The 27431-nt window shown below is 38.5% G+C and overlaps 1 protein-coding gene across 1 annotated transcript in view; it reads right to left on the reverse strand.

Moving 5' to 3' along the window:
- LOC150085248 (transducin-like enhancer protein 4) overlaps positions 1-27431 on the reverse strand; it is a 136315-nt gene that overhangs the window by 43181 nt on the left and 65703 nt on the right. The window contains exons 6-10 of the mRNA XM_090373933.1: positions 26823-26885; positions 23916-23990; positions 11928-11960; positions 10156-10390; positions 4585-4604 (exon numbers count right to left, since the gene is read on the reverse strand). Coding sequence (XP_090230059.1) covers positions 4585-4604; positions 10156-10390; positions 11928-11960; positions 23916-23990; positions 26823-26885 — 426 coding nt within the window. The remainder of the gene's footprint in view (positions 1-4584; positions 4605-10155; positions 10391-11927; positions 11961-23915; positions 23991-26822; positions 26886-27431) is intronic.

The raw sequence follows: 27431 nt of genomic DNA on the forward strand, positions 1-27431 counted from the left end.
ACAATGCCTCAGATCTAACAGCTTCGAGGTCCCTAAATAGGATAAAATGGGCAAAGATGCCTCACATTCTGTATTTCTTAAATTGGTTACTATATTGATGTATTGGGATAGGTTCTTTTAGTTTACATGTGAAACAGATATATACTGGCGTTAACGAAATAACCCCCACCTGATATTATTGGAGAGTTAACTCACTTTACAATCTTAAAGTTAAAAAGTATACAACTTTGCGCTTAAAGTGTTAAACCTTAAAAAAAAAAAAAAAAAAAAAACTTATATATAGTGTGTATGTACACACACACACACATATATTCCTCCTTCTGCTTTTGTTTTCGGCCATGCAAAAAGTTTAATTTTGTGATTAATGCAGATTAAGTTAACAAATACAGTCGAAACTCTATATAACGCCCCCTCAGGGGAATGAGAAAACGGTCGTTATATCGGAATGGAATTTATATCGATTGTTCATAAAATATACATTAAGTTAATGAGAAAGTGGGCGGGACCAACTACATAGAACGCGTGGGACGTTAAAAAGAGGGTCGCCATAGAGAACTTCGACTGTAAAAAAAGTAAAGGTAAACTGCAACGATTATCAATCTACAGGATGGAACCCTCAACGATTCATGTTGAGCTTCGACTGTTTGTATATAAATTAATATACACTGAGTGATCACTGAATTATGACCACTCCTATGAAAACTGAATGCGACCCGTTGACCACGTGAGGTACGAGAGTGCGGATTAGTCGACCTACGTAGCGTAGATAAGGTGTCGATGGTTCAGTAGGTAGTAAAATTCCGAGCGTGATGGGTAAAAGGATGGATTTATCGGACTTTGATAAAGGACAGATTGTGGGTGCCTCGATTTCCCAAACGGCTGAACTGGTGGGGTGTTCGACAGCCGCCGTAGTTAAAGTGTACCAGGACTGGCGTCAAAATGGTTAAACAACGACCCGACGGCAAAACTGCAAAGGTCAGCGAAGGGTTGATGTTAGAGGTGAGCGCCGGGTCTGACGACTCGTACAGGCGCAACACTGTTGAAGAGTTGACTACCCAATACAACATGGGCCAACGCGGAACAATATCTGGCATGATCATGCGTCGCACGCTCGCACATATGGGCTATACCAGCAGACGACCCCTACGGCATCCTCTCCTAACCAAGGTTCATCGACTTAAAAGACTCGCCTGGTTCAAAGAGCATGCAAGTTGGACGTTAGAAGCTGAAAGGTGTGTGCTGGTCGGATGAGTCACGTTATTTATTCCACACCGTGGATGTTCGTGTACGGATTTGGCGTCAACAACATGAGGCTCTTCATCCACCATGCATGGTATCAAAAGTGCAGGCCGGTGGAGGCGATTGTATGATGTGGGGCATATTTCACTTGCAGGAACTTGGACCTCTGGTGCATGTGGAACAACGTATCAGTGGTCTCCGCTATCGTCAACTGCTTGCTAACTGTGTACACCCTGCTATGTCACACTTTTTCCAGAATGGAAATGGTGTATTCCAAGATGACAATACGCCGAGCCATCGGACACTTGTTGTGCACGAATGGTTTGAGGAACACAGTTTGACTTCCAGCATATCGATAGGCCTCCGAACTCCCGCGATATCAATCCATAGAGCACTTGTGGTACACTATAGAAAGGCATATCAGGCATCTGGATACATCAATCACCTCCATACCTGCATTGCTGACCGCATTACACACAGCTTGGTTGGCCATACTGTGCTTTCCAAACGCTTCCGACATCTTGTTGAATCAATGCCAAGTCGAATAGCTGCTGTACTGAGGGCAAAAGGACCTACGAACTATTAGGTAGGTCGTCATTATTCAGTGATCACTCTATGTACATTAAACTATATAGACTAATTAATTTTTTTTTACCATAGTTGTTTAATTATTTTAAAAAAGGTTTTATGTCTATAGTTCTCCTTTCTCCAATCACTTCATACAAGGCTTTCGGAATTAATTATGATCTCGCACAGATTGTTCATATACCTACCAGAATACCAGACAATCCTAATATGGTTGAGGTCAGTGGTCCTGTGGGCGCCTCAGATGTTAAACTTGGTGGTGGTCTTTTCTCCACTGAAGACTGTCTTGCCCCCATAACCTCTCTCTCAGGCTTTTAGACTCCATTCAAAAGAATGGCAGTTAGCTTAATTAATGACCCATCTCTAACAAAGTATCTCAACTCTCTGGCTCATAAACGTTCTGCTTCTGCTGCATGCCTTTTCTATAAACGCTTCCACTCACCAAACCAACTTTATTTCTTCCTTATTTATCCCTTAAACTTCCATTTTCTGGAACAACCTTCCACACGTATTTGAAAATTATGTACACCTACCTAAAAATTACAATCTACAGAAATTCAAGTCTGTATGTCAACAAGTATCTTGTTTCATCTTCTTAACCTTCAACCCATGCACGGTGTAGATACTGTAGGTTCTAATCCTTTGGTGTTTGGGAGGTTTCAAATAATAAAAAAAAGAAAAGAGCAGATTTTATTTATCTCCTTAAAATGTTTGAAATTTCTATTTCCCTCTCTCTCCCTTCCCCCGGAATACGGTCGGCGACTGCTAGATATTATACGTATCTTATTCCTTTCCTGACAGAGGGTTTTTATAGGTCACAGGAATATTTTCAAATTGGCTTCATCCGAACTGCATCCCATGAGTTGCATTTGCAGTAAGCCCGGTGCGTTAAAATAAAAAAAATATTAAAATGTGAAATCAATTTATTTTGGCTGAATATATTCTGTATTATTTTCTAATAGCTTTTAAACCATCATATTACCTTTAAAATCTTATAAATTTGTGTTTAAAATGTTCTTAAATTTTTCATTTAAATTAATGGGCAAAGATGTCCTTTTTGTGACTATCAGTTTTTATTTATTTTTTTATTAAAACTCCACAGGTGGAGTTTTAATAAAAAAATAATTATTTGGATATTACTAATAATTTCCAAACGACAATTTCTTTCTATATTTTCTAGGCTGTATTTCATTATTATTATATATTTGCACCACATAAAATCATTCATGCTGCGAAGGCATTCAAGTTTACAGCATAGTACTTAGTAGTACAGTAGTATGTACTTAGTTTTTAAGGTGATTCGATTGTTGAATTCATATCGCACAATTGAGGCAGATGGAACTGAAAAATGGCAATTGAAGTTTTATTTTGATAAATGCAAAAATACTGCATATGGGTAGCAGTAACTCCAGAGTAACATACCAACTGTGTGGTTCTACACTCAGGCGTAGTGGAAAATGAAAAAGACATGGGGATAATTGTGAAGTCAGATATGAAGTTCTCTGAGCAATGCAGACAGGCTACAAAGCCAGCTCATGGAGGACATACAGGAATTTTGCAAGCAGGGACAAGGAGGCGATTATCCCATATAAGGCAATGGTCAGGCCACATCTTTAATACTGCATACAGGTCCGGAGGTCTCATTTTAGGAAGGATGTAGAGCTGCTGGAACGAGTAGAGAAGAGCAACGAGATTGGTGAGCAGAACGAAGGGATGCTCTTAGAAAGAAAGGCTTCAGTCCTGCAAATCGCAGCGAAGGGACTGAGCAAGCTCAATACTGATGAGATTCTTCCTCTTGTTCAGACACACACGAGAGGGCACAAATTCAAATCGAGGAAGGACGGTTGTAGAATAGATGTGCGGAAGTTTGCCTTTAGCCAGCGGGCGGTTGATTGCTGGAACAAACTTCCATCTGTTGTAAAAGTTGATAGCTTAAATTAATTTAAGGAAGGACTAGACAAACTATTGGAGCGAATAAATAGGTGAAATGGAAGGTGTTTTTTTTTTGGGCTGATGTTATATAAGCTTACTTTCGTGCATCATTTGTCACTGCTAATAATAATGCAAATTTATACTTTATATTAAAAAGTATTGAACAATTGCGATACCATACCATTTGCCGAATCATAATCCATGCCCTAATTGCTTATCTAAGAAATAAACACGCTATTCAGATAACCAATCCATTGTATCATCATATAATAAAAATATTCAAATGCTATTTCCAACAATATATTTATCTCATTTAGTTAGCAAAAAGCATACTTATTTTATATGCAATGGGGTAGGCTCTCCACGAATTAGCATAAAAAAACAAAAAAAAAGAACAAACGAAATTTTCGGAATCTGGCACGTGCTATTATCCCGAAGATATCGGATTTGAAGTTATACTGTATTTCACCATATTTTAAATACCTTCATCTTCAAAACCTCCTAAATTTAACCTATAGTTCAGATATCTAGCTACAGTCAGCACAATTTCAAAGAATAAAAATTGCATTTAAAAAAAAAAAAAAAAAACTAAGTTGACTAATAAAATTCTTTTGCTTTCTTTAAAGGTTAAAAATGACTACTATCTGCAGTCATTTTTTTTTTATCTGCAAGAAAATTTTATGATGGGCAGACCCGCCATTTGCTTTTCATCCATTTATTACTTTTATATATACAGTAATAAGCCGCAATTATCTTAAAAGATTTTTCAATTGCTTACATTAACAAAAGAAAAGAATACTCTTAGGTCAGAAAAGTGAAGTTGCTTACCTGCCTCTCATCACTAAGCACTAGTCATATCCGGTGGTTAACAGTAGACGAAAAATTGTGGTTGATGACGAAACAGGAATTGAGGAAAGAAAGAAAGAAAGGAAGGAAAAAAAAATTCATTAGGTTTCACTCTTGACTAAAGAACAAACATATCACATAAAAAATACGTCACTTTATGATAATAGCCATTACAATGAATAAGAAGCAGTCCGGTAAATGGGGGTTAAGCAGGGTTATGAGGGATTATTAAGCTTTAATCATTATGTATCAATAAAGAAAAATCCACATTAATTTGATCATAGGGTACTGTATACCCTTTTTGCCCAAATCTGGGACTGTCCCTGCGCTGAATGATTTAGTTTTGTAAGTTTAAGGGGCCGCAGGTGTTTATTTAAAAACTCGCTTGATTCGCAGATAATCGGTATGGGTTACTTAAAATCTTGATGTTACATGAATGAAAGCTTTAAATGCATTCACATCCAATATTTCCAAGTATATCATTAATCTTATGAAAAAAAAGAAGTAATTCTGAAAATTGAAGTTGAATTGAACTGTAGCTGAGTGGTCATGCACGCAGGTGCATAAGTACACGTGCATTGAGTGACCGGGGTTCAAGCCCGTGACTGCTGAATACAGTGTTTCTTTTATTCTCTCTACCTTGTGGTTGTCCCGGAGTATAAACAGAAAATTTATTTATTTGGGGAAGTATATGGCATCCAAGGCCTCCGTAGCCGAGTGATCAAGCGAGCGAGTGCAGTAGCACATGCTCTTTGAATCGATCTGCCAACCCGCACTTGACCAGCGTGGCAGATTATGGTCCATTTCCCTCAACATGAATCGTTGAGGAGCTTCCATCCTGCAGTGGATTGATCATGGCTGCATTTTTTTTTTTTTTTTTTTAAATGGCATTTACAGACTTCAAGTAAAACTCATTGGCATTTTGTTATTCAGCACTTTGGAAGCAAATCTGCGAGCACTTCCATCAGGTTATTTTTGCTTTGAAACACCTTTCGCTTATAACGTTCGCACTCATTATATTCTCAGATTTAAGAAAAATTGTACAAGGAACGCAAACGCAAAGACAGCACCAAAGCTAACAGAGAATTTTTGCTTTCTGCGTGATGCCCGCTAACCTGGTTCGAAATTCGCGCCTACACTATTTTCATCTACAAAATTCAATAGTCGTGTGATCGGTGAAAGTGGTTTGCATGACAGACTTCCGGTAAATGACTCCAGTTATCAAACTGCTGAACCTTAAAACAAGAAAATTACAAATGATACCATATCTGATATGAATGATAATTTTTTTTTGGGGAGGGGAGAGGAAATGGACCGAACCCTCTCCTTTCCAGCAACGCCTATGACTGTACAATTGCAGTAATAAAGGATAACATTATCTTTAAGGTTTTTTTTTTTTTTTTTTTAATTATGCTAAAACTATGAGGTGTTAGCAAGATTAAAAATACCACTTTCTCCGATCAGAATTCGAACCCTCAACTTTCTAAACTAGCGAAAAGTGTCAGCCACTATCTTTCCACGGAGATCCCCGTACTTAAGAAATTAAGATGAAATACTGCAACTCTTTCTTCAAAGCAAATGTTAAATTTCCTTCAAGCATACTCCAAGAAGTTTCAGGTGTATCTGTGGATAGCACTTAATCTCAAAGTTTAAAATGGTCGTTCCATCTAATCTGGTTGCCTTACAATCACATCAATGCGGCACGCTCTGATCTGCTATCCCTCAAACGGGGTGTAGAAAGATAAGGAGTAAAATGCCGACTGCTCTGTAAAAATTCGCCTTAAAGTGGGTTTAAAAACTCCATTAGCGATACCGCACGCTAATGGACACTTATATCTCCACATGTACCACAAATAAAATGGGGATTCACCGAAAGGGGGATTGCAAGTTAAGAACTGAAGTTTTTTGTTTTTTTTTTTCCGTCGCAGTTTTCGTTGTTCTGTGTGGTCACATCGCTTCCTCTGTGCACCTGCATTCAGTCACTACGAAAACTAATTTTAGATACCAACATCTTCGTCATAGGGGGCGCCGTAACTCACTCAGATTTTGTCTCCAATTTTTTTTCTTTCCCCTTAAAGCCAATTCTATGAAACTTTCTCTTGGCGTTATCAAACACGGGGTTGGGTCGAGGTGGGGGGGAGGGTTAGATCCTATACAAAACTACCTTTCTCTCTTTCGTTCGGGGATATTATCCGAAACATCAGTAGCAAGTCCCAAATGATAGGAAGAATTTATTTAAGAAGACCCCCTCCCCCTCAACGGGTCGGATTACCTTTTCTTCCGGTTCTGTGAACAACGGTGCTCGTGCTATCTAACCACACTTCCCGCAATCTATAGACAGCACAGGCTTTCCAGACATTTTCTGAGCCGTATATCAATCTTCTATTACGTCTTGCTTTCCTTTCTCTCGGTGGCGTGTTTTCATGTCTCTTCAATCGATATATCTGGATGTAGAAACCAGAAGAACCGCGACTCCAATCTACGGATATAAGAGCGGAGTTTGTGTGTGTAATGTATTCGTTTCTTTCTTTCTTTTTTTTTTTTTTTTTTTTAACTTCCCTCCACGAAGAGGGCTTCGATGACCGGACTTGGTTAAAGTAAGATGTACTGCGCATGCATGTTTTTTTTTTTTTTTTAAGATCATGGAATGCTGATGGGAGTTGAGAGGTAGATTGACAGTCCTAATAGTAGACAGGACTATACATCTATTCGGACATTTCTTATCCTCTGGAAAGCAGCAACAGAGAGAACCGGGTTCGCTCCAGACAGGTCATGTCCTTGTTTGAAAAAGTTCACTCATTCCCTCCTCACTCAAGATCACGCCGGGTTAAAAGGTTAGCAGTTGATAATTTGGTCTGAAGTAACCACCAGATATGACGTATTATATCCCCCGAAACTACGATATCGCTAAACGAAAAGAAAGCCCATCTTATCGCATCTTGTAGGCAATCTTGTCTAGCCGACTATTTTCGCTGAGATCCCAACGTCCATACGTCATAAATCTACTCCTCGGGGAGATTAAATAGCCCTTTATGTCATTAGAAGAGCTTCGTTTAACTGCCGTAGCTACTCCACAATTTATGCCCCCTCTCATTTCGTCCCCCAGCTGATAAAATCATTCACCGAGATATGTGTGTGGCCTGATATAAAGCACGTGGGGATGAGCTGTCCTCGCTTGGTATCGAGATTATGCTTTCGTGGAGGGAGCTTTTATTGAAGTATAACCGAGATCCCTCCCCCTGTTTTTTTTTTCGGCACGTTTGTCAGAGGCTCAAGTTACACCCGAATGACCTTTGGAAGTTATTAAAACAAGGACCAAGTCCTCGTTAGCACAATTTGATGACGATTGACAATCGGGTACGTTTCCGCCACTCTGTAATCTTAACTCCAATTAACAATTTATAAACACCTTTAGTATTTTATTTTATTTATTTTTAATTTTTCGCCTTAGACAACATTGTATGTCTATGAATCTCAAAAATGATGCATGCGTAGAAAACGCAAGCATCACTCTGCACATGTATAAAATATTTTTAAAAATGTAAAAAAAAAATTAAAAAAAGAGCATTTTGGGATTATGAAAACTCTTCTTTGAGAATATACATTATTCGTTCTTTCATATATGTGCAAAGTATGTATATTTGCCATTCAGCTGTCATCATGTTTTTCCAGATTGTGTTCAACTGATAGCCAGCCGATTTTATTCTTCTCTTCTAGAATATATATATATTCTATTACTCTGCTAGCGACTTCATCGTCTTTTTTGCATTCCATGAAAATGGGAGTTTTTTCACGATGAGAGCAAAAATTTTTCTCAAAACTATTTTCAAAATGTTAGAATTGTGAAGTGTCGGAAAATGGAAGACAAAATTCAAAAGAAACGTTTCAGATGATTTGGGAGGGGGGGGGGAGATAAAATGGTAAACCATAGGAGAGTGAAAGAAAGGGGATGGGGGAAGGAAGCCCGCAGTGGAAATGATGGAAGACGAAAACTAAGTGGAGCGAATGGAACTGACAATGCACCAGAGGCTTCTGCAAATCAAACTAAGTGCAGCACGCCACCATAGTTCGCGAAGGTTGCAAAGAAGCAGAGAAATCCCTTGTTTCAATAAAGAGAGGCAGTCGACAAGTAGCATCTCTTATCTCGTGTGTTGGAGAGCTCCATTTAGCACACTCATTTATATAATGGAATTTCCAGCTCCGGCCTGTGAATTAATTACCGTGGACGGCCGCTCCTTAATGAGGCGGCAGAGGTTGAAACGCACTTTGCTAATCACTGATACAATTAAACAAGGTGATCTGGCGAGGAGGGCTGTGGAATCTAACACCCTTAGTGATTACAGTAAGCTTTGATTGCATTTACGGCTCAGCAGAAGCGCTGAGAAAACGCCGAGCCCGAAGATAACAGTATAATAAGTGCATTGTACACCGGCGGCACAAGCTACTTCATAGCGAGACCAGTTCCCCTCACAATCAGTGGAAACACGGCTCCTATTATCAACACATACACTCGGCTGGTAGGCAGTTTATTTCAACTTAGAACCGTCGGCTGTATTTAAATAAATACCCTCGTATAATATACGGAAATCTGCGACAATGTTCAAAGCCTCTTTCCCGAAATGCGATGCGCCCTTGGGATATTTTCAAGTGCCAATAAACCCCTCGGAAACAGCCTTTCATGGTGTCGTAATAAGTATTATTGCGAATGCTCTGTGAAAATTAGGTTAAAAGAATGAAATATCAGCAGACGATTTATATAAAAGTCGCCACAGTATTATTTAGAAATTGATCTCGCGTAGTATTGTTGGAAAGGTCTTCCAACAATAATTTCGAAATTCGCAGAAACTTGTACATTTCCATTTATTATGAGAACTTGCTCTGTTCCAATTCTGTTCGGATCCATTGTACATTTGTAATTGTTGAGTATTCGGGTCTCTTATTCAGTTTGTCCATTGTTACCGGAGGACACATTGTTGCTGTAGACTGATTAGTTCATCCTGTATCATTGTCGAATCTGAGCTAGTCACTTATCATTCCTCTACATTGTCATAATACGTGCCGTTGCATATATTACAAATTTATCCGCAAATATTGCATTACGGTTTGCAACCAATCGGCGCTATAATGATAGTTGACTGCATGTGTTTCTCTCACGCCCACACCAATTATCGTTTGGTACACCGGAATGTTTGCTATATTCGAACGTTCTGTAGGGCATCGTTATGTAGCAGTCCATGATTTACAAGGCGAAATCATACTATGCTCGTATATTGTAAGAGTAGTTAAATTCTGAAGCGAGGGCAGTGTTTGTTACGTCATTAGTGATGTAACAGGCACTGCGTCTGATGATATTTGTCAGACGACAACATCTGCTTTATGATGGACATTATTACATTGTTAGCCTTGTTATTCGAGTATCAGCACATATCCGAGTATAGTAGAGATACTTGGATTTCGATTTGCATCTCTATTTAATTAGTTCAATGAATGAGACAGTTAAAAGAGGGAATATTTCTGAATTAAATAAATATTATTAAAAAAAATTCAACTTACTACTGTTTCGTTTGTCATCTCTGTGATCTTTCAGCAAGGAAGATGCGGCTGAAACAGGAGCACCAAGATGAACAGTGGGGGTGCCACCTGCCAGGGAACCTGAAAGGGCTAACAACCCAGCACTATTAGGTGGCATGGTGGGTGGTTGCAATCCAGCTAAGGCAGCAGCATGAGGCATCATAGGAATGGGCGGAGCGTGAGCATGAGATGCTAGCTGTTGGGCATGCATCTGTTGCTGCAAAAGAACAGAACAAGGAAAAGCAAAATATTACCAAAAGAGTCAGTATCCATATTTGTTCATTGTAAAAATTACATCCAAAAAATGGTGGAATCCAGAAAGGATTCAAATAACCGTTAGATGGCGCCACATGTGCGTTAAATTCAGACGTTAAATCCAGTTAAGATGATAATTCGCATAGAACTAGGTTTAGAACCAGTTTTGAAACGCACAGCAGTGTCCAAAAAATATCATGTAAGATTCTTATAACAAAAGAATATTTTGTAAAATAATGCAGGTTTTTTTGCTTATCTAAAACAAAGGATGAATACATTTAATTCTAAAATACTCAGTAGTTGTCTTCAAGATATTTGTATGAAAAATTGCCCACGCATCCCAGCAGCATATTGATGTACACATATATATGCACGATATTGCCAGAAGTAATCGGACACTTGCATGTTTCAAAGAACTTTTTAATCATACATTATTTAATAACATGCCAAAACAGAAAAAGGTCTTCCCCATACTGCTGTCAAAGTGTAGGAAGAGCGGAATTATCTAGAATGTCAATGTATTAATGATGTTCATTGTTCCAAGAACGACGATCAATGTCCCAACACCAAACCACGAAAAACAGCTCTTCCAACTTCGTGTATGAATAGCTGTATGGTTCATACGCAACGGGAACATCCGGATACTTTTGGCAATATAGTGTGTACATATATAATTATTACGAAATATTATTTCTGTGCAAAGTTTTTACAAGTGTGCGAAAAAAATCATGCAATTCTGGATGCCATAGCAACAGACGATGAACAGGTGTAGCATGCAAACAATGTGCCATGCAGCCATCAAATATAACCAACAAGGAAAGAGGCATCACCTTTAGATATTGTCTTCTCTCTGGCTCCAGCAAACTCTGCAAAAGTTAAAATATTACTCACAGGTGATTGGCGGTGGGAGATTATAAACATTACAATTTAAACACATGGCGCTATATGCGAGGGAAGGGTTTGGTGGGTATCTACGCTGTATTACATAGAGCGATCGAGGAAGCCATTGAGAGAATTGTCTCAAAGCACATTGCAACCAAACGAAGTCAAAATCAGACAGTTCAGTACCATATCAAATGTTATGGGGACTTCGATAAAGTTATTTATAGCATCAAGACCATTTCGAGATGCTGAAAAGGACCATGTGTCATCTGGTATAGCGTAACAGGAAGCGTCTTTTAGGAATGTTCCATAACTTTTGATAAGGTATAGTATGTGTGTTGTATACCGCTTTAAATCTCAAAGTTAACAAGTAAAAATATTTAACTCATACTAACTCTTTCTTAGGATTAACAGGAAAATACGTATCGTCAATTTTGAACCTAACAGTTGCTCATAAGGTTCAAAAGAGAGTCACGGAGGGAGTGTATTTGCCTGCAACTTGCAAAGCCATTTATTACGTTTTTCAGGTTCTATCAACGCGTACATATACTTATTTGAGATTACCAACACTTGAAATTATTTCTAAATTCTAGAGGAATATCTATGTAAGAACTCACCATTAAATGGGCAATTCCTGACTGCTGTTGTTGCTATAGAAACAAACAAACAAAATTAATATCAAGAGAACATATAGCAAAATAAATGTCTCCACAATAAACACCCCTTAACCTTATTCACTTTCCAATGTTTATATTTTAGTATATCTTTTTAAAATTAAATCAAGTTAATCATTAATAGTGATACTTCATTTCTAGGTGTTAGACACTGTTTTTGTTAAGTTTCTTATTATTTTACTATTGTGAGATATGGATTCAGGAACAGAAGGAATATAACTAATAATGTTTCAAGACCGTTCTAATGCAATGGTGCTACCTGCTTAATATTACTCGAAATTATACAATTATAATTGTTATTACAGTGGTTAAAGACAAGGACTGCCAGGGAACTGGCTGTGTCTGTACCCATGATTAAAAAGAAAGAGGGAACTTTATAAATAATGATCATAGTTTAATGGTATATTCCAATCAGATTCAGATAAGTAAAACGCTCTTCCATATTAGCATCTCCAAGGAAATTAGGTAATATCAGTGACGGTTGTACGAGGACTGTTCAATAAAGATTGATTATAATTTTTCATGAAAAACCGTACTGCTTGCTATTTCTAGTTCAGCTGCGGAATAATTAAGACCAAAACAAGCTGCATCACATAGCAACTGCGCGGTTGACTCGTGCAGGCGGTGTGACCTTGGCGGTCGGTCAAGATTATGCCTGTTCAGTTTCGCCTACGTAACATTGGACGTGGCACGCGAGGAACAGTATACTGCAATCATATTTTGTTTCCGTCTCAAGAAAACATCAGCTGAAGCGTATTAAATGTTAAGAGTGCTTATGGTGAAACTATACTTCCATATAGCACAGCTTGCAAGTGGTTTAAAAAAATTAACCCGCTTGTTTAAAGATGGGGCCGACCGGGCTAGCCGGGTGGATAAAGTGCCTGCCGGGCAACCCAAAGGTCGCGGGTTCGAATCCCGCCTCGGGCTTGGATCAAAGTACTGCAAAAACCTTGGGAGGTGCATTATGGCCACAGAAGCCGATGCGCCAACAACTACCAAAAAAAAAAAAAAAAAAAAAAAAAATTAAAGATGGGCGTAATTCAATCACTGAAATCAGCGGTGCTGGAACTCCAATCACTACTGTCACTGCAGAAACCGCTTCTGGAATCGTGACAAAAGATCGACGTATAATAGTAAGGCAACTGGCAGAAATGTTATTTGCAAATGGTCATGGAGAATACCGAGTGCGTTTACTGTTGATATTCTCAAAGCCTGCTTGTGCACGTTGGGTTCTAAGGCTACTCGCACCTGAGCAACAGCAAGTTCTCATAGAGATTTATCAGGAGCTGCAATGAATGGTTACCGAAGATGGCGAGGTTCTGCACAAGGTGATAACGGTGGATGACACATGGCTTCATCATTTCGACCTAGAACGTAAGCAACAATTCTCTGTTTGGAAGTCGACGTCGTGGAACATTGTTTTAAGAATGGCTGGGCCATCTCTCCGGAATTGTAAAATTTTTGCTTTCGCCGATGACCTGAGAGTTGTGGTCTCATGCAGTTCTCGTGCGGTGTTGGAGGTGAATGCAAACTGGATTTTATCTGACCTTTCCAGTGAAAACAAAAATGATGCTTTTTAAATCCACGTTGGATCTCAGGCGGCCTCCCCAAGTCAATTTTTAGCAAGTGGCTCCTTATAGTCACTCATGCTAAATTCCCTGGGGTCATTATTGACCATAAGATTTCCTTCTATACTCATCTGATCCATATGAGTACTAAAATACAAAAATTCACAGGGGCAATTATTAGAATTTCCAAGAGGGAGAAGCGAATTCTCTCTAGGAAGTCACTCTTTCTCAATTATAAGTTCCTGCTCATAGTCACCCATGGGGCAGGAGCTTGGTTTCACCCGACCACCAATTCCAAAATAGGTTAAAATTGTGAATAGAGAGGAGCATGCTTCGCTGGATGGATTTCAGAGTCTGTAGAATAGTTTCCACCGCTAGAGTGAAAGTTGTTGTGGGGTCCCTCCCTTTGGAGCTATTGTGGATTCTGCTTTCGACACAAAAAAAAAAAAAAAAACACCTTCAGAATTACTTAGTATCCAGCTAAATTTAAATGAAGATCCTAAAAAAGAGAAATCCAGATGCTTTAACGGGCTAATTAGTATCTGGCAAACCAGATGGGACGCCACCTCAGTTGGAGCTGCCACAAGAAAATTCCTGCCTGATGTGACCTTCTTATTTTCTAAATCGGTTAAAACCTTCTGCTCATTAACTATGGAAACTTCCTTTCTGGTAACTGGACATGGCTCCCTCAATCAAAAACTCCATAAGCTTGGCTTTCATCACACCGATCTGTGCCCCTGCGGGAATACTGAAGTTGGAGTCCCTTGCTGTTTAACTGTGCAATCTACGACGATCTTAGGGTACTGACGTTCCACATCTCTCTCCAGGACGTGATGAGTTGCTCCAACACAATGAAAACCATCTTTCAGCTCTTCAGAACTTTTCCTCCGATGTCTCTGCTTGCAGACAGAGAATCAACGACGAAGTGGCGAACCAAAATAGTTCGCCACTAGTTGGGTTACTCATGAATTAAGCATAACAGTACCAAAATTAGTTTTAATTCTTTGGTTCATGAACGCAAAAATTGTCATTGCACTGATCTTGAAGGACACTTAAGTACAACCTCCTGAATTATTCTGGATGGCAAAACAAGTATTTATTGAAGACTGCTTTTTTTTTTTCAACCAGCACCACTGGATTTTTTTTCTTTTTTTTTATAACTAGCACCACGTTCCCCCCCCCCCCCTGGAATGAGTCCAGAGGATCCTGGCCCATCTTCTGGCAACACTAAGTAGCCAGAACATGCAAACTTCCCACACAAAACTGGTGCCGCCCTATACATATACACATGTCAACGTCATCGCCAACGCCGAAAAAAAAGGAAAGGTTATGGTCGTTTCTTTTTTTTTTTTTTTTTTTTTTTTTTGACATTCAAGGAATGGTTTACCAGCATGTGTGCCACGTCATACGACTGTTAAGGGACCTTGCTACAAAACTGTACAGCACACTTTGTGGGATCACATTCGTATCAAACGACCACAGCTGCACGCAGGTGGATAGATGCTGCATCACGACAATGCGAGCCCTCACATTACTCATACTGTCATCGAGTACTTAGCCAGCATTAATGTCAGATGAGTTCTTCATCCGTTCTAAAGCCCTGACCTTGCATACTGATTTTTTATTTTATTTCCAAAGCTAAAGAATGAGCTGAGAGGGAAAGGTTTCCAGTCAGAAGAAGTTGTAAAGACGTCGGAGGCGATATAAACTATGTCAAAAAAATGGCTTCCATCATGTTTTGGGAATGGCAGAAACGTTGGAGTAAGTCATTTTGAAAAGTGACCATCAAAATACTAATGATTAATAACGGTGCCTTATTAAAAAAAAAAAAAAAAAAAATATATATATATATATATATATATATGACCAGCCCTCGTATATGTACGAGTGATTGAAAAGTACTCCAGCGGATAGTTAGAAGGTAAGTGCAGTCTACTAACAAATGATGAACAGTGAGTTGTAGATGACAAGATGCGCAATGGAGAGCTCTGGCATTCATTAAGAGGTAGAGGCCAGTGATGCTTATGCCCAAACCTTAGTCTCTCGAATATTACTTCTTCCTGCTTCGTCGAAAGCTGGACGGCTACAGAAATGATTGTGAAGGTGTAGTACATGGTTGTTTGGCCGCAAGGTCTGTTATTTCATTTACTGTTATGTCAGAATACCCTGGGATCCGGCAGAATTTTTTGGTCATAGTCTTGATTAATCCCACCTTTTCTTCGCTAAGCTTCTTGGTTATTTCCTCTCTGAAATCGCAGGCAAGTCTCATTCAGAGATAACATCATTAGAGGTGCTTAGGGTATTATGGGAGTGGGGCGGTTGAGCAATTTTGTATTAAGAATGGTGATAGCTTGCCTATAGACAGAACAAACAGGAAAGAATCACCAAAAAAAGTTGAATGTCACGATTTTTTCTGTCGTGTTTCCAGTAATCTCTTTGGACTACTAGTGTCATCATCATCATACATTTTTAATCCACTGCAGGATGAAGGCCTCTCCAGCAACTTTCCAGTTCCTTCTGTTTTGTGCAATGGCCATCCATTTACTATCCACAAACTCCTGAATTTCATCTGTCCATCTCCGTTGTTGTCTTCCAGGTTTTCTTCTAGCTCCTCTTGGGTACCATTCTGTTATTTTCTTAGTCCATCTGTCATCATGTCTTCGAGCTGTGTCCTGCCCACGTGTCATGTTCCGTAATATTGGTATGCACTACATTTGGTACTACTAATTATGTAGGTGAAAGGAAAATGGAACGAGACAGAAAAGAGACGCTAGCGAGTGACCTTGAACCGCATATTGAATTCTTCCTGACTATAGTAACTAAACTATTACATGTGAAGGTTAGCTTTCTTCTTTTGAAAAAGAAAAAGAAAAAAAAAAAAAACTGTAATCACTCTAAGCAATCGCAATTTACGAACAAAGATATCACTCAGCAAAGCGCTTGGCACCTGGGGCCAGAAATTATACAATAAAATATGGCCTTAGCAGTTTGTTTCAGTTGAAACTTCTCCAGCAAACCAATTAAAAAAAGAGAAATAGTGTTTCGTCACTCGGCAGCAATTTAAAACCCAGAGCGGATGGATACGAAGAATAATTTCACTCACTTTACGCTCTCTAATGTCTGAATTTAGGCTCCTTGCCAGATAGCCTGTCGTTATCAAGGGCACATTTTATTTCGTTTTAAAGAACCATAAAATTGGTTCTAAAGTAATTTTATGTACAATTAAAGTTTGTAAGTTTTGGAGCTATAATGACCAACAACACACACAGACAGTTTTTTTTTCTTCTTTCTTTTTTAAATGATTGTTTTGTTTGCGTGTAGCAGCTAATGGATTTTTTTCCACTGGCATTTTGCCACACAAGTTGTAATAACCATTATAATAAAGTACAGCCATGGTTCACTTTTCGCTCGGCTTTTCTTTACTAGTTCCGAGTAACAATAGACCTCTTTGGAAAATGGAAAGGATGTAGATACACGAAAAACAGCTGGATGGAATGAGGGAACGGACGAGAGAGAGAGAACACAAAAATGGCGGACTATCATTTAGAGAGAGACAGAAGGATAAGGAAAAACATAATAAAATATATTATTTAAAATAGTTAAAGCAAATGAAAGCAAAATTATTAAAAAATTATTAATAAAAAAAATGTTATTTGACCAAGGGCCGGTCCGAGGCGCGGATTACTTGCACTCGCCTAGAGTCGGCTTCTTGCAAACCTTAAAATCTAGTAGCCATCATAAGTTGTTCCACTAGACACGAGCTCTTCTGATGTTTGCCAAACTGATAAATCCATACCTGATCTTACGAGTGTTTTAAAACTGCGATTGTTTTCGAAAAATGCTAGTTTAATTATTTGTCAACAGATGGTGCTATTGACACAATTACATTTTTCATAATACTTTGTTGACTAAAATTTGTTTTGAAAAAAAATTTTGGCGATGTTTACCTAAGAAAAATTGTTTATAAATTAAAATAACTTTTATTCTTAAAAAAAATTAAGTATCCTACAGAGGGAAAAATGTTTAGTGCTTTTGATGAATTTACAGGAGTCTACTAAAAGATCTTCAATTATCAGTGTGTAGGTTTAAATTAGTTTAAAGCTCATTCATTTTACTGCCGTTGATCGACGTATATTTTCGAGAATATTTTCCTTTGTTTTTATAAAAGGAAAGATAGAAGGGGTTGAGCCCTCATAATCTAAACAGGTTGTTGAATAATAAACCCTGGATCAAGTATCTCGTGCTATTAATTAGCAGTTAAATGGAAACTGCTTTTTTCGGTGTGTCTGTATGTGCGGTTCCCGAATGCCAGAAGGAGATAAAGGGACTTGCACAAGACCTAATTGTTGCCCATTAATTACTGTACATGACAGGCGAGTAATCGCTAAGTATGGTGTATGCAGACATCTGGGCAATGGTTAATAATATAGCGCCTCAAGGAGAGAGATCAAGTGGTGCTATACATTTTGCGAGCAGGATTTTTCCGAATACCCCTACGGCCTTAAACTTTCCAAGTATATTAAGAAGGCACCAGACCACGTGCAAGTTTAACCAGGTCATCGAATGGAGATGACATCCTAAGGGGGGCGGCTACCTGTAGGAGAACGAAGGGGGAAGAAAGGCTTAACCACACTTCTTCGCTGCCACAAACCATCAGAGCGCATAATTAGTTACAGAATCATGGGGAAACGGCGTAACTCGCCACCTATGACTCATGCGTTCGCCTGCAAACGCCGTTCGTGATTTAGTAGTGCAGGCAGGGCCGGAAAGTTGCACATGGAGTGAGTGGTGCGGCAAGTTTTTGTCTGCTGCACATATCAAACCGCCCGTACAATCTCATCCTTCAGTTCTCATCGTATTGCCGTTCCCCCCAACTACCATTTCATGCTTCACCAGCGGAACAAAGAGGGGGGTTAAATGAATGTCGGTACAGAGTGTCACAAGGATGTCTGAAGTTGCTGTTTGGTCTGGACTTCAATTTAGATCATCGAGCGAGAGAGGGGAGTAGAAAATAATCCTTTCCCTGCTCGCCACCATTTTATTTCTCCGAGGAGAAGTGCTAAAAATGTAAGACGTGTAGAAAACATTAATGGCAGCGAACCAGTCATGTACGGCGATCTAATACACCATCCCCTTTTTCCCACCTACAGTAACGAGATACAGTTCCTCTGCAGAACTTGTAAACAGACAATAATTGTATACGGACACCCATTCTATTAAAATGGTGTCGTTCCGGAAGGTTGATAAGCGAGAAATTTTTATTCTTTTGTATGCTGTCATTGGCGGAAAAATAACAATACATCGAAATTACATTACTGTAATGTTCTTCTGTATTGAAAACACCCCTAGGAATTAGCGTTATAACAATTTATCTAGTTCACACTAAGTTCCAGATTATAAATAATTACTAGAACAGTTAATACGTGACTCTTCATTACAAAAGAAGTGGTGGCGGTAGGGGGCGAAGATGAGTAAATATATGGGAAAGGTAACCATATCACTGGTTCGAGTCACTTCTCGCCCCACCAAATTAGTAATGAGTAGCGCGTGTTAAAGTTCTAAAGCGTTATTTGAAGATAACGAAGCAATCAAACCTACTTTGGTTTATTGTGATTATTTACGATTTGGAAATATGTACATGGAGTCTAATGTCTTGTGGTACTGTATTTTCTTACCACATATACGGTGACTACCAGTGAGACGAAATGAGTAAATGGACATAATAGGCATGAGTTAATAATTAATAGTCATGAAAAAATCATCAGAACTTACTGTCTTTGCAGTCACTGAAGAAGTGGTAAGAAAATACTACGAAACTTTGATTCCATTATGTACATATTTCCAAATCGGAAATAAACGTAATTAAATCAACGTAGGTTTGAGTGCTTTATTATCTTCAAATAACACAGTTTACCTAAGCACTGTTCCCCTTAAGGAATTTCTAAAGAGTTTTCTGTCAAAGATGACCAACTTTCAAGTCAACCTTCAATTTCAATCAGCAATGAAACGGTTGCTAATTCATGAAAATATTCATTCCGATTGGCGATTAAAACTATTCCAGAAGTTGCTGATGAACTAGCAAAAATCTCCTTTGGATTAATGCCAGGCGATGTGGACCGAAAACTTTGGCATGCGTCGACTGTCAGCAATTAACCCCCCCCCCCCAATATTGCATTATTATTAGATATGAAGCTCCCAGCTTTCAGAGACTGCTGGGAGCCATTGTGGTACAAGTAAACACATGGGTTGTGTTAGGGTAGCTAAGAATAGAAACAGGTGCAGGTATACTTGCGTGTACACCAATGCTAGGAGTTTAGTAAATAAATTTGATGAATTTGAGGTATTGCTCAAAACATCGAAGGCAGATATTGTTGGGATATCAGAGACGTGGTGTCACACAGATATAAGGGATGCGGAACTGCAATTTGGGGAGTACAACGTCTACAGAAAGGATAGACAGGATAGGAAGGGGGGAGGTGTTATGCTATTAGTTAAGAAACACATAAAAACCAAGGAAGTGAAGCCAGTCGACATCGCTGGACAGTGCAGTGTGGAGTCAGTTTGGTGTGACATAAGCATTGGGAGATCAAAATTGAGAGTAGGAGTGTGCTATAGGCCTAATGACTCTGATGAGTATAATAAGGAACTGTACAGGGAAATAGAGTGGGCCAGTAAATCAGAGTGTCTTATAATGGGAGATTTTAATTTCCCAGATATTGACTGGAATTTGGGGGCTGGATACTCACACACTAGCAGGGCTTTTGTGGATTTATTGGATGATTGTTTTCTACATCAGCATGTTCGGGAGGCAACTAGAGGGAGTAATACTCTTGATTTGATTATCAGCAGTGATTCTTCATGCATTAAGAATCTGCAGATAAACGAACCACTAGGTGGCAGTGATCACAGTGTGCTGAAGTGGGATTTACTCAAAGAGGTAACTACCATTAGGGGTAAAGGGAAGGGTTATTGCTTCCGTAAAGGCGACTACGATGGACTGAGACAGTATTTAAATTCTATACAGTGGGACCAACTGATGATGTTACCAACAGCAAATTCAAAATGGGAAGCATTCAAAGAACTTATCTTGGAAGCTACTAGGCTTTACATACCAACTAAGAAATATTGTTCAAGGTTTAGGCCAAAATGGATGTCAGATGAACTAATGAGGCATATGGCAGAGAAGAAAAATGCATGGGATACTTACAAATTAACACATGACACAGAAGCCTATGATAGATACAAGTTGATATGCAACCAAGTTACAAAGGAGGTTAGGCAGGCGAAGGCAGATTACGAGAAATCCTTGGCAAGGGATGCAAAGAAAAACAGCAAAGAGTTCTTTACTTATGTAAACTCTAGAAGGAAAGGGATGAATCAGATTGGTCCACTTGATATTGATGGGTCAAGTGTTGATGATCCTGCTCAGGTGGCTAACAAACTAAATGAATATTTTGCATCGACATTCACACATGAGGAGTTATTCAGCGAGGGGAATGCCAGAGGTGTATTCAACTCTAGCAGTAAGTTACAGAATCTTGAAATAACTGGGAGTAAAGTGGAGGAGAAACTGTTGAAGATAAACACAAGAAAGGCACCCGGGGTGGATGGGATCTATCCAGTTATATTAAAGGAGGCAGCAAAGGAAGTAAGCAAACCCTTAGCCATAATTATGAGAGCTTCCTTGGACTCAGGGGAGGTACCCATAGACTGGAAATGTGCAAATGTGACCCCAATTCACAAAGGAGGATCAAAGGCTGACACAAGTAATTATAGACCTGTGAGCTTGACTTCTGTTCCAGGAAAATTAATGGAGGCACTGGTTAAAGACGCACTGCAGGATCACTTAGACAAGACTTCAGTTATAGCTCAGACACAGCATGGTTTTGTTAAGGGGAAGTCTTGCCTGACCAACTTGATTGGATACTATGATGCAGTCACAAAAGAACTGGATGCAGGGAATAACTTTGATATTATATACTTGGATCTTAGAAAGGCTTTTGATACTGTTGCACATGGAAGACTGCTACACAAATTGGAGCAGTGTGACATTGGAGGCAAATTGCTGCTATGGATAAAGGAGTGGTTGAGGGGGAGAAGACAGAGAGTGGTAATCAATGGACACTGCTCATCGTGGACTGATGTTATTAGTGGAGTCCCTCAGGGCTCAGTGTTGGGTCCATTATTGTTTTCTGTATTTATAAATGATATTGATGATGGTATATCGGGATTAATGTCCAAGTTTGCAGACGATACAAAGGTTGGCAGGGTTGTCAAGGACACTACTGACACTATGCTTCTGCAACAGGATCTGGAAAGGTTGAGCAGATGGGCTGAGAGGTGGCAAATGAAGTTTAACATTGACAAATGTAAAGTACTACACATGGGAAACAGCAACCCCAGAGCAACGTATCAACTCTATGGTACAACACTGACAGTGGTAGAGAATGAAAGGGACTTGGGGGTGGTTGTGCAGGCAGATATGAAGTTCCCTGAGCAGTGCAGACGGGCTGCAAGAGTAGCTCATGGAGTATTGTCAATGATATACAGGAATTTTTCCAGCAGGGATAAGGAGGTGATTATTCCATTGTATAAGGCGATGGTCAGGCCACACCTAGAGTACTGTATACAGGTCTGGAGGCCTCATTTCAAGAAGGATGTAGAGCTGCTGGAACGAGTACAGAGAAGGGCAACAAGATTAGTGAATGGAACAAAGGGGTGCTCTTACGAAGAAAGGCTTAAGTTTTGCAAATTACAGTGTCTGGAGACTAGGCACCAGCGAGGTGATCTGATAGAGGTGTATAAAGCCTTGAATGGTTTAAGCATGCTCAATGCTGATGGGATTCTTCCTCTAGCTCAGAATAATCACCTGAGAGGGCATAAATTCAAATTGAGGAAAGACAGATGTAGGATAGACGTGCGGAAATTTGCCTTTAGCCAGCGAGTGGTTGGTTGGTGGAACAGACTTCCATCCCTTGTGGTGGAGGTTGATAGCCTAAATAAGTTTAAGGCTCAGCTGGACAGGTATTTTGAACGAACAGAGGGGTGAAGTGGAAGTGGTTTTTTTTTTTTTTTTTTTTTTGGCTGATGCTGCATAAGCTGGCTTTCTTGCATCAAATGCCTCTACTAATGCTAATGAAACATGGATGTACAATATGAACCCGAAATGAACTTCCAGTCGTCGCAGCGGAAGTCACCAAATATCCTGTCTGAAAAAAGCGCGTCGGGTTCGGTCAAATGTAAAAACAATATTGTTTGTTCCTTTCCACATTCAGAGTATCATTCGTTATGGAAAGATAAACCACGTCTATCAGAAGGTCTGATTTGATTTTGTTAAATCATTAGGAGAAAATGCGATCAGCTGTTTGGTGGATGGTTTCTCCACCATGACAGTACTCCTGCATTTTGCTCTCTCCAAGAATTTTTGTCTTAAAAAAAAAAAAAAAAAACACATTCCGCCATATTTACTTGACCTTGCCATTTCTCTTTTCTAAACTGAAGGGACGAATATTTTTTGATATTCCAACCATCTAACAGAGTGAAACGGAACTTGAATTTCATCAGAGGGAGACTTTGAAGGGAATCACTTACAAAAATGTAATGCGCCCTATTTTTTTTAAATGGGAAAATAAAAATTATATAGAACTTAACTTTTTAATCAGGCCTCTTTATATATATATATATATATATATATATATATATATATATATATATATATATATAGAATATTATTAGAAAAAGTAAATCAATCCAATAATAAGAACACCATCAGGGACTTAAGAAAACGCAAAAAAAAAAGGGTCAACGATGATTAATATATGCTTACATTTATATTTTACTTATATTTCTTACCTTTGATTCTAATATTTCAAAATTTTTTCTTAATTAATTATCTTCATTCGATTTATTTATATTCGATTTATATTCGGCCTATACTGGTTTATATTTGGTTTAGATTTAAATTACTTAGCATATATTGATCATCACAGAAACAGAGAACTTCTTGTCGTTTTTTGCCTTCATTCTGGGTGGTTGGCCCCAGTTGAAGTCATCTAGATTGTCGGTAAAAAGCGATGATGATAATTTTTTTTTTTTTTTTTTTTTTTTTGCGTTTTCTTAAGTCCCTGATGGTGTTCTTATTATTGGATTGATTTACTTTTTCTAATAATATTCTATAGACATTATGGGTGTATTGCATAATTGCTTGCAACTGCATTAACCCATAAATATTAGTTATTGTCTTTTAACTTTCTTTCCTTTTATCACTAATAAAACTATTAATATATATATATATATATATATATATATATATATATATACATACACAAAAAAAAAAAAAAAACAACACACACATAATACCTACCCCAATAATAGCATTTAGTTCTGTCATGGTAACTTGCTTCGATCTTTCTACCGCTGCTGCCACCTGCTGTTGGTGCTGAAAATAACAAAAACAGGCTAGCAGATTTTTACAAGAAATTGTACTAAACTAGAAGAGAAAAGGGGGAAATTGCTGTCGTCTAGATTGAAACGGTCAATTATGACGCACAACCAGGGTTGGAAAAAAAAAAGTTGTGTTCACCCAAAAGTAGTTATGACCAAAAGATGAAATTTTTTATGTTTTATTCCTTGAAATTTCTATAGCAACTACACAAGTTTTGGTTTCGATCTGCCAGTTATTTTATTTTTTTTTTTTTCTCTGTAGCGATGAATTAAGTGAAGTATCAGAATGGATTAAGTGGAATACAGCTCAGTGATGTGGTTCTTTCTGCAAGGAAAAACACCCAAAGCAATCCACGAAGGAATGGTCGCTCTTTATGGAGAAGATTGCCCAGGTTACAGGGTTGTTGCACATTGGTATAAATATTTAAAATGCGAAAGACCCTCAGTGCATGATGAAGAAATAGGCCTGACGTAGCCGAGTGGTCAGGAGTGCAAGTGTAGTAGCACACGCTCTTTGAGTGGACTGGGGTTAAGTCCGTGACTGCTAAATACGATTAACATTTGTATTGATTGATTTATTTGTAAACTCCACTGACCTGGTGGTCGTGCCGGAGTATAAACAAGAACAAAGAAATCCAAGGACGCCCAGCAACTGCTGTGACAGAAGAGAGTATTGCAAAGATTGAGACATTACTTCTGGAAGATCACCATATTAGCGTCAAAGAACTAGATGCAGAGCTCCAAACTAGTGTAGGGTTTGTGGAGAGCATCATCCACCAATAGTTGCATAAGTAAAGTGGCTGCTAAATGGGTTCCCAAACTTCTGACCCCTTACCAGAAGAAAGTAAGGGTTCAATGTGCACATGAAATGTTGTTGATGTCAGGAAAATTGAAATATTGCTGTATCCTGCTTATTCCCCCCGACCTGACCTTGCACCCGCGGATTTCTTATTTTCTGGCCTGAAGTCCTTTCTTCATGGAAAACATTTTTCTGCTGATGAGGTGATTTCTGTGCCGAGTCATGGCTTGAAGGACAGTCAGAGGACTTCTACAAAACTGGCCTGCGGAAGTGTATTGAGAGGTGGCAAAAGATGTGTTATTTTGTCTGGTGACTATGTTGAAAAAGTGCAATACATGGTATTTGTTTCAACCTTCTACCACAACTACTTATGGGTGAATTACAATTTTTTAACTCCCCTCGTACAAGTTTCTATACAGTTTCCTAATTGATCTAACGGCAACATGTATCGCAAGAGTTTTTACATGTACATAGGGGGCCAGCAAGAATTTTTATATATATATTTTTTTTTTTTTTTTATTCTTATCGGACACGATGGATACAGTAGTCAATCTGCGGAACGCTTCTAGGTTTCCTGTAGTCACCACTGACATCTAGCGAACAAACGAATAAATACCAAACATTTCAACAGAAATGCGTTTTTAATTCAATGGATAAGAGTGATGCTGGTTAGTCAGAGATACATCGCAGGCCACTCATATATATATATATATATATATATATCGCTAGTAAATTACAGCATATAGGTTTCTTTTATTAACATGAACAGTGATACACGCGCATGCACAGTAGGAATGGTAGGAAAACAAAATGCGAGACCCAAGATAAATACAACGCACGCAAACCAGAGAAAAAACCTGTAATACAGCCATAATTTGTGCAACCCATCATCGCAAAAGATGCAATTTGTTTGAATATTCCAACCTATTACGAATAACCCGAGGGAGGAGAAGGGGGTTGAGATCGTAGCTAGCAACAGTCGCATATCACGGCTGATCGCCCATCTGTAACTATTAGCCATAAGCCCAAAGACATCGTTTAATATTGAGGCCACATCCATTTGCTAACAATACAGCGAGACGCACACTGATGAGAACAATCAGGCTTTGTATACGTCAGAGCGTGCTACTGCCGTGTTTAACGATCTGGGAAAACACAGAACCGTTTAACTTTGACAGAAAAATCCCCCTTTTACCGCTACGACCAGAAATCATGAGAAAACAAATAGGCAGCCCTCCAGAATGAGGACAAGGAAAATTGGTTGCGAAGATGGAGTTAAAAAAAAAAAAAAAAAAAAAAAAATATATATATATATATATATCTCAAATAACGCTTGTGCTTAAACAGGGCACATAAAGTTTCCTGAAATATTTGAACAGATAATATTTACGATTTACCGTCTCCGCTTTAGAATTAAGTACATTGAATGGCAAGCAAAGGTGCATTAAATACATTGAGAAGTAACATTTACGGTTAACGAGGAATTTTTATTTTGAAAAACCTCGATTTCACGTTCTCGCGTGCAACGTTTACCGAATTTTCAATTCTCGGTTTTACAGTTCTGTCATTTGCTAACAATACATTTTACGTTCTTTACCGTGGATTTTTTATGATCCCCTCATGCAATGTTTACCGATTTTTATGTGCTCTCGCTTTTGCGATTCTCCTATTTTACATTTTTTTTTTTTTTTATTTCGAATATACGGTTTTCTCGTGCAGCATTTTCAAGACCCCCCCCCTCCTTTCCCGTAATACTGTACCTTTTAAGAAGCCAATACAAATACACGCTGAGTGACAGATGCCAATTTTGGAAACAATCATGTTTATTATGCTGCCTGTAGGAGGAACAACAAAACCCTAAGAAATGCCCCAACGAAAATTAACTTCGAGTTTGGCTATTGGGAGATTAACTTTTCGTGACGGTTGGCAAAAAATCGATAGTGAGATACGGATTTCCGTTAGATATAGTTTCTGACGTGCTCAGTAAATTTAGATGGATTTTCATAAGAGGTAGAAAATTTCACTTACCTCCTGAGACAAAAATGGCAGTATCTGATGAATAATTGCATTCAAACGTTTAGCGATTTCCGTCTGTAAGAGAAAAACAAATTATATATATATTTTATTTCCTGCTAATAAAATATTATATATATATTTTATTAGCAGGAGATAGTGAAAATAAAATTTGATATAACTATCAAACAAGTAAAAAAAATTTTATTTTCAAAATGAGATCGAGAATTAAGCATGCCTTTCTTAAGGAGAAATCGTATCTAATAAATCTGACGAGATTGTCATAAAGATTAATACTAAATATCAAGAATTCAAAAACTGGCTAAGTAAATGAAATTTGTATATATAAGCTGGAAGGAAACCATTCCAGTGAATCTAAGCCACTGTGTATCTAACCTTTACAGACAACACCCACAGTTGTTCGCTCTTGTTTTGAGAATAATCTAATTCTCGACGTGCTTCCAGACTCAAAGTGAACTGGTCTAACTCGACCAGGGCTGCGACCTGTCAAGATTATAATCTCCCATTATTTATATTCACAGAAAACTCTTTTCACTCTAAGCTGGATAAGTGGGTTATAAAGCAAAAAGATTTTCATTAGTCTTCATACAAATTAATTATCCA

The sequence above is a fragment of the Mastigoproctus giganteus genome, chromosome 5 (assembly GCF_048544385.1).
Source record: "Mastigoproctus giganteus isolate SK-2022 chromosome 5, ASM4854438v1, whole genome shotgun sequence".
Lineage (NCBI taxonomy): Eukaryota > Metazoa > Arthropoda > Arachnida > Uropygi > Thelyphonidae > Mastigoproctus > Mastigoproctus giganteus.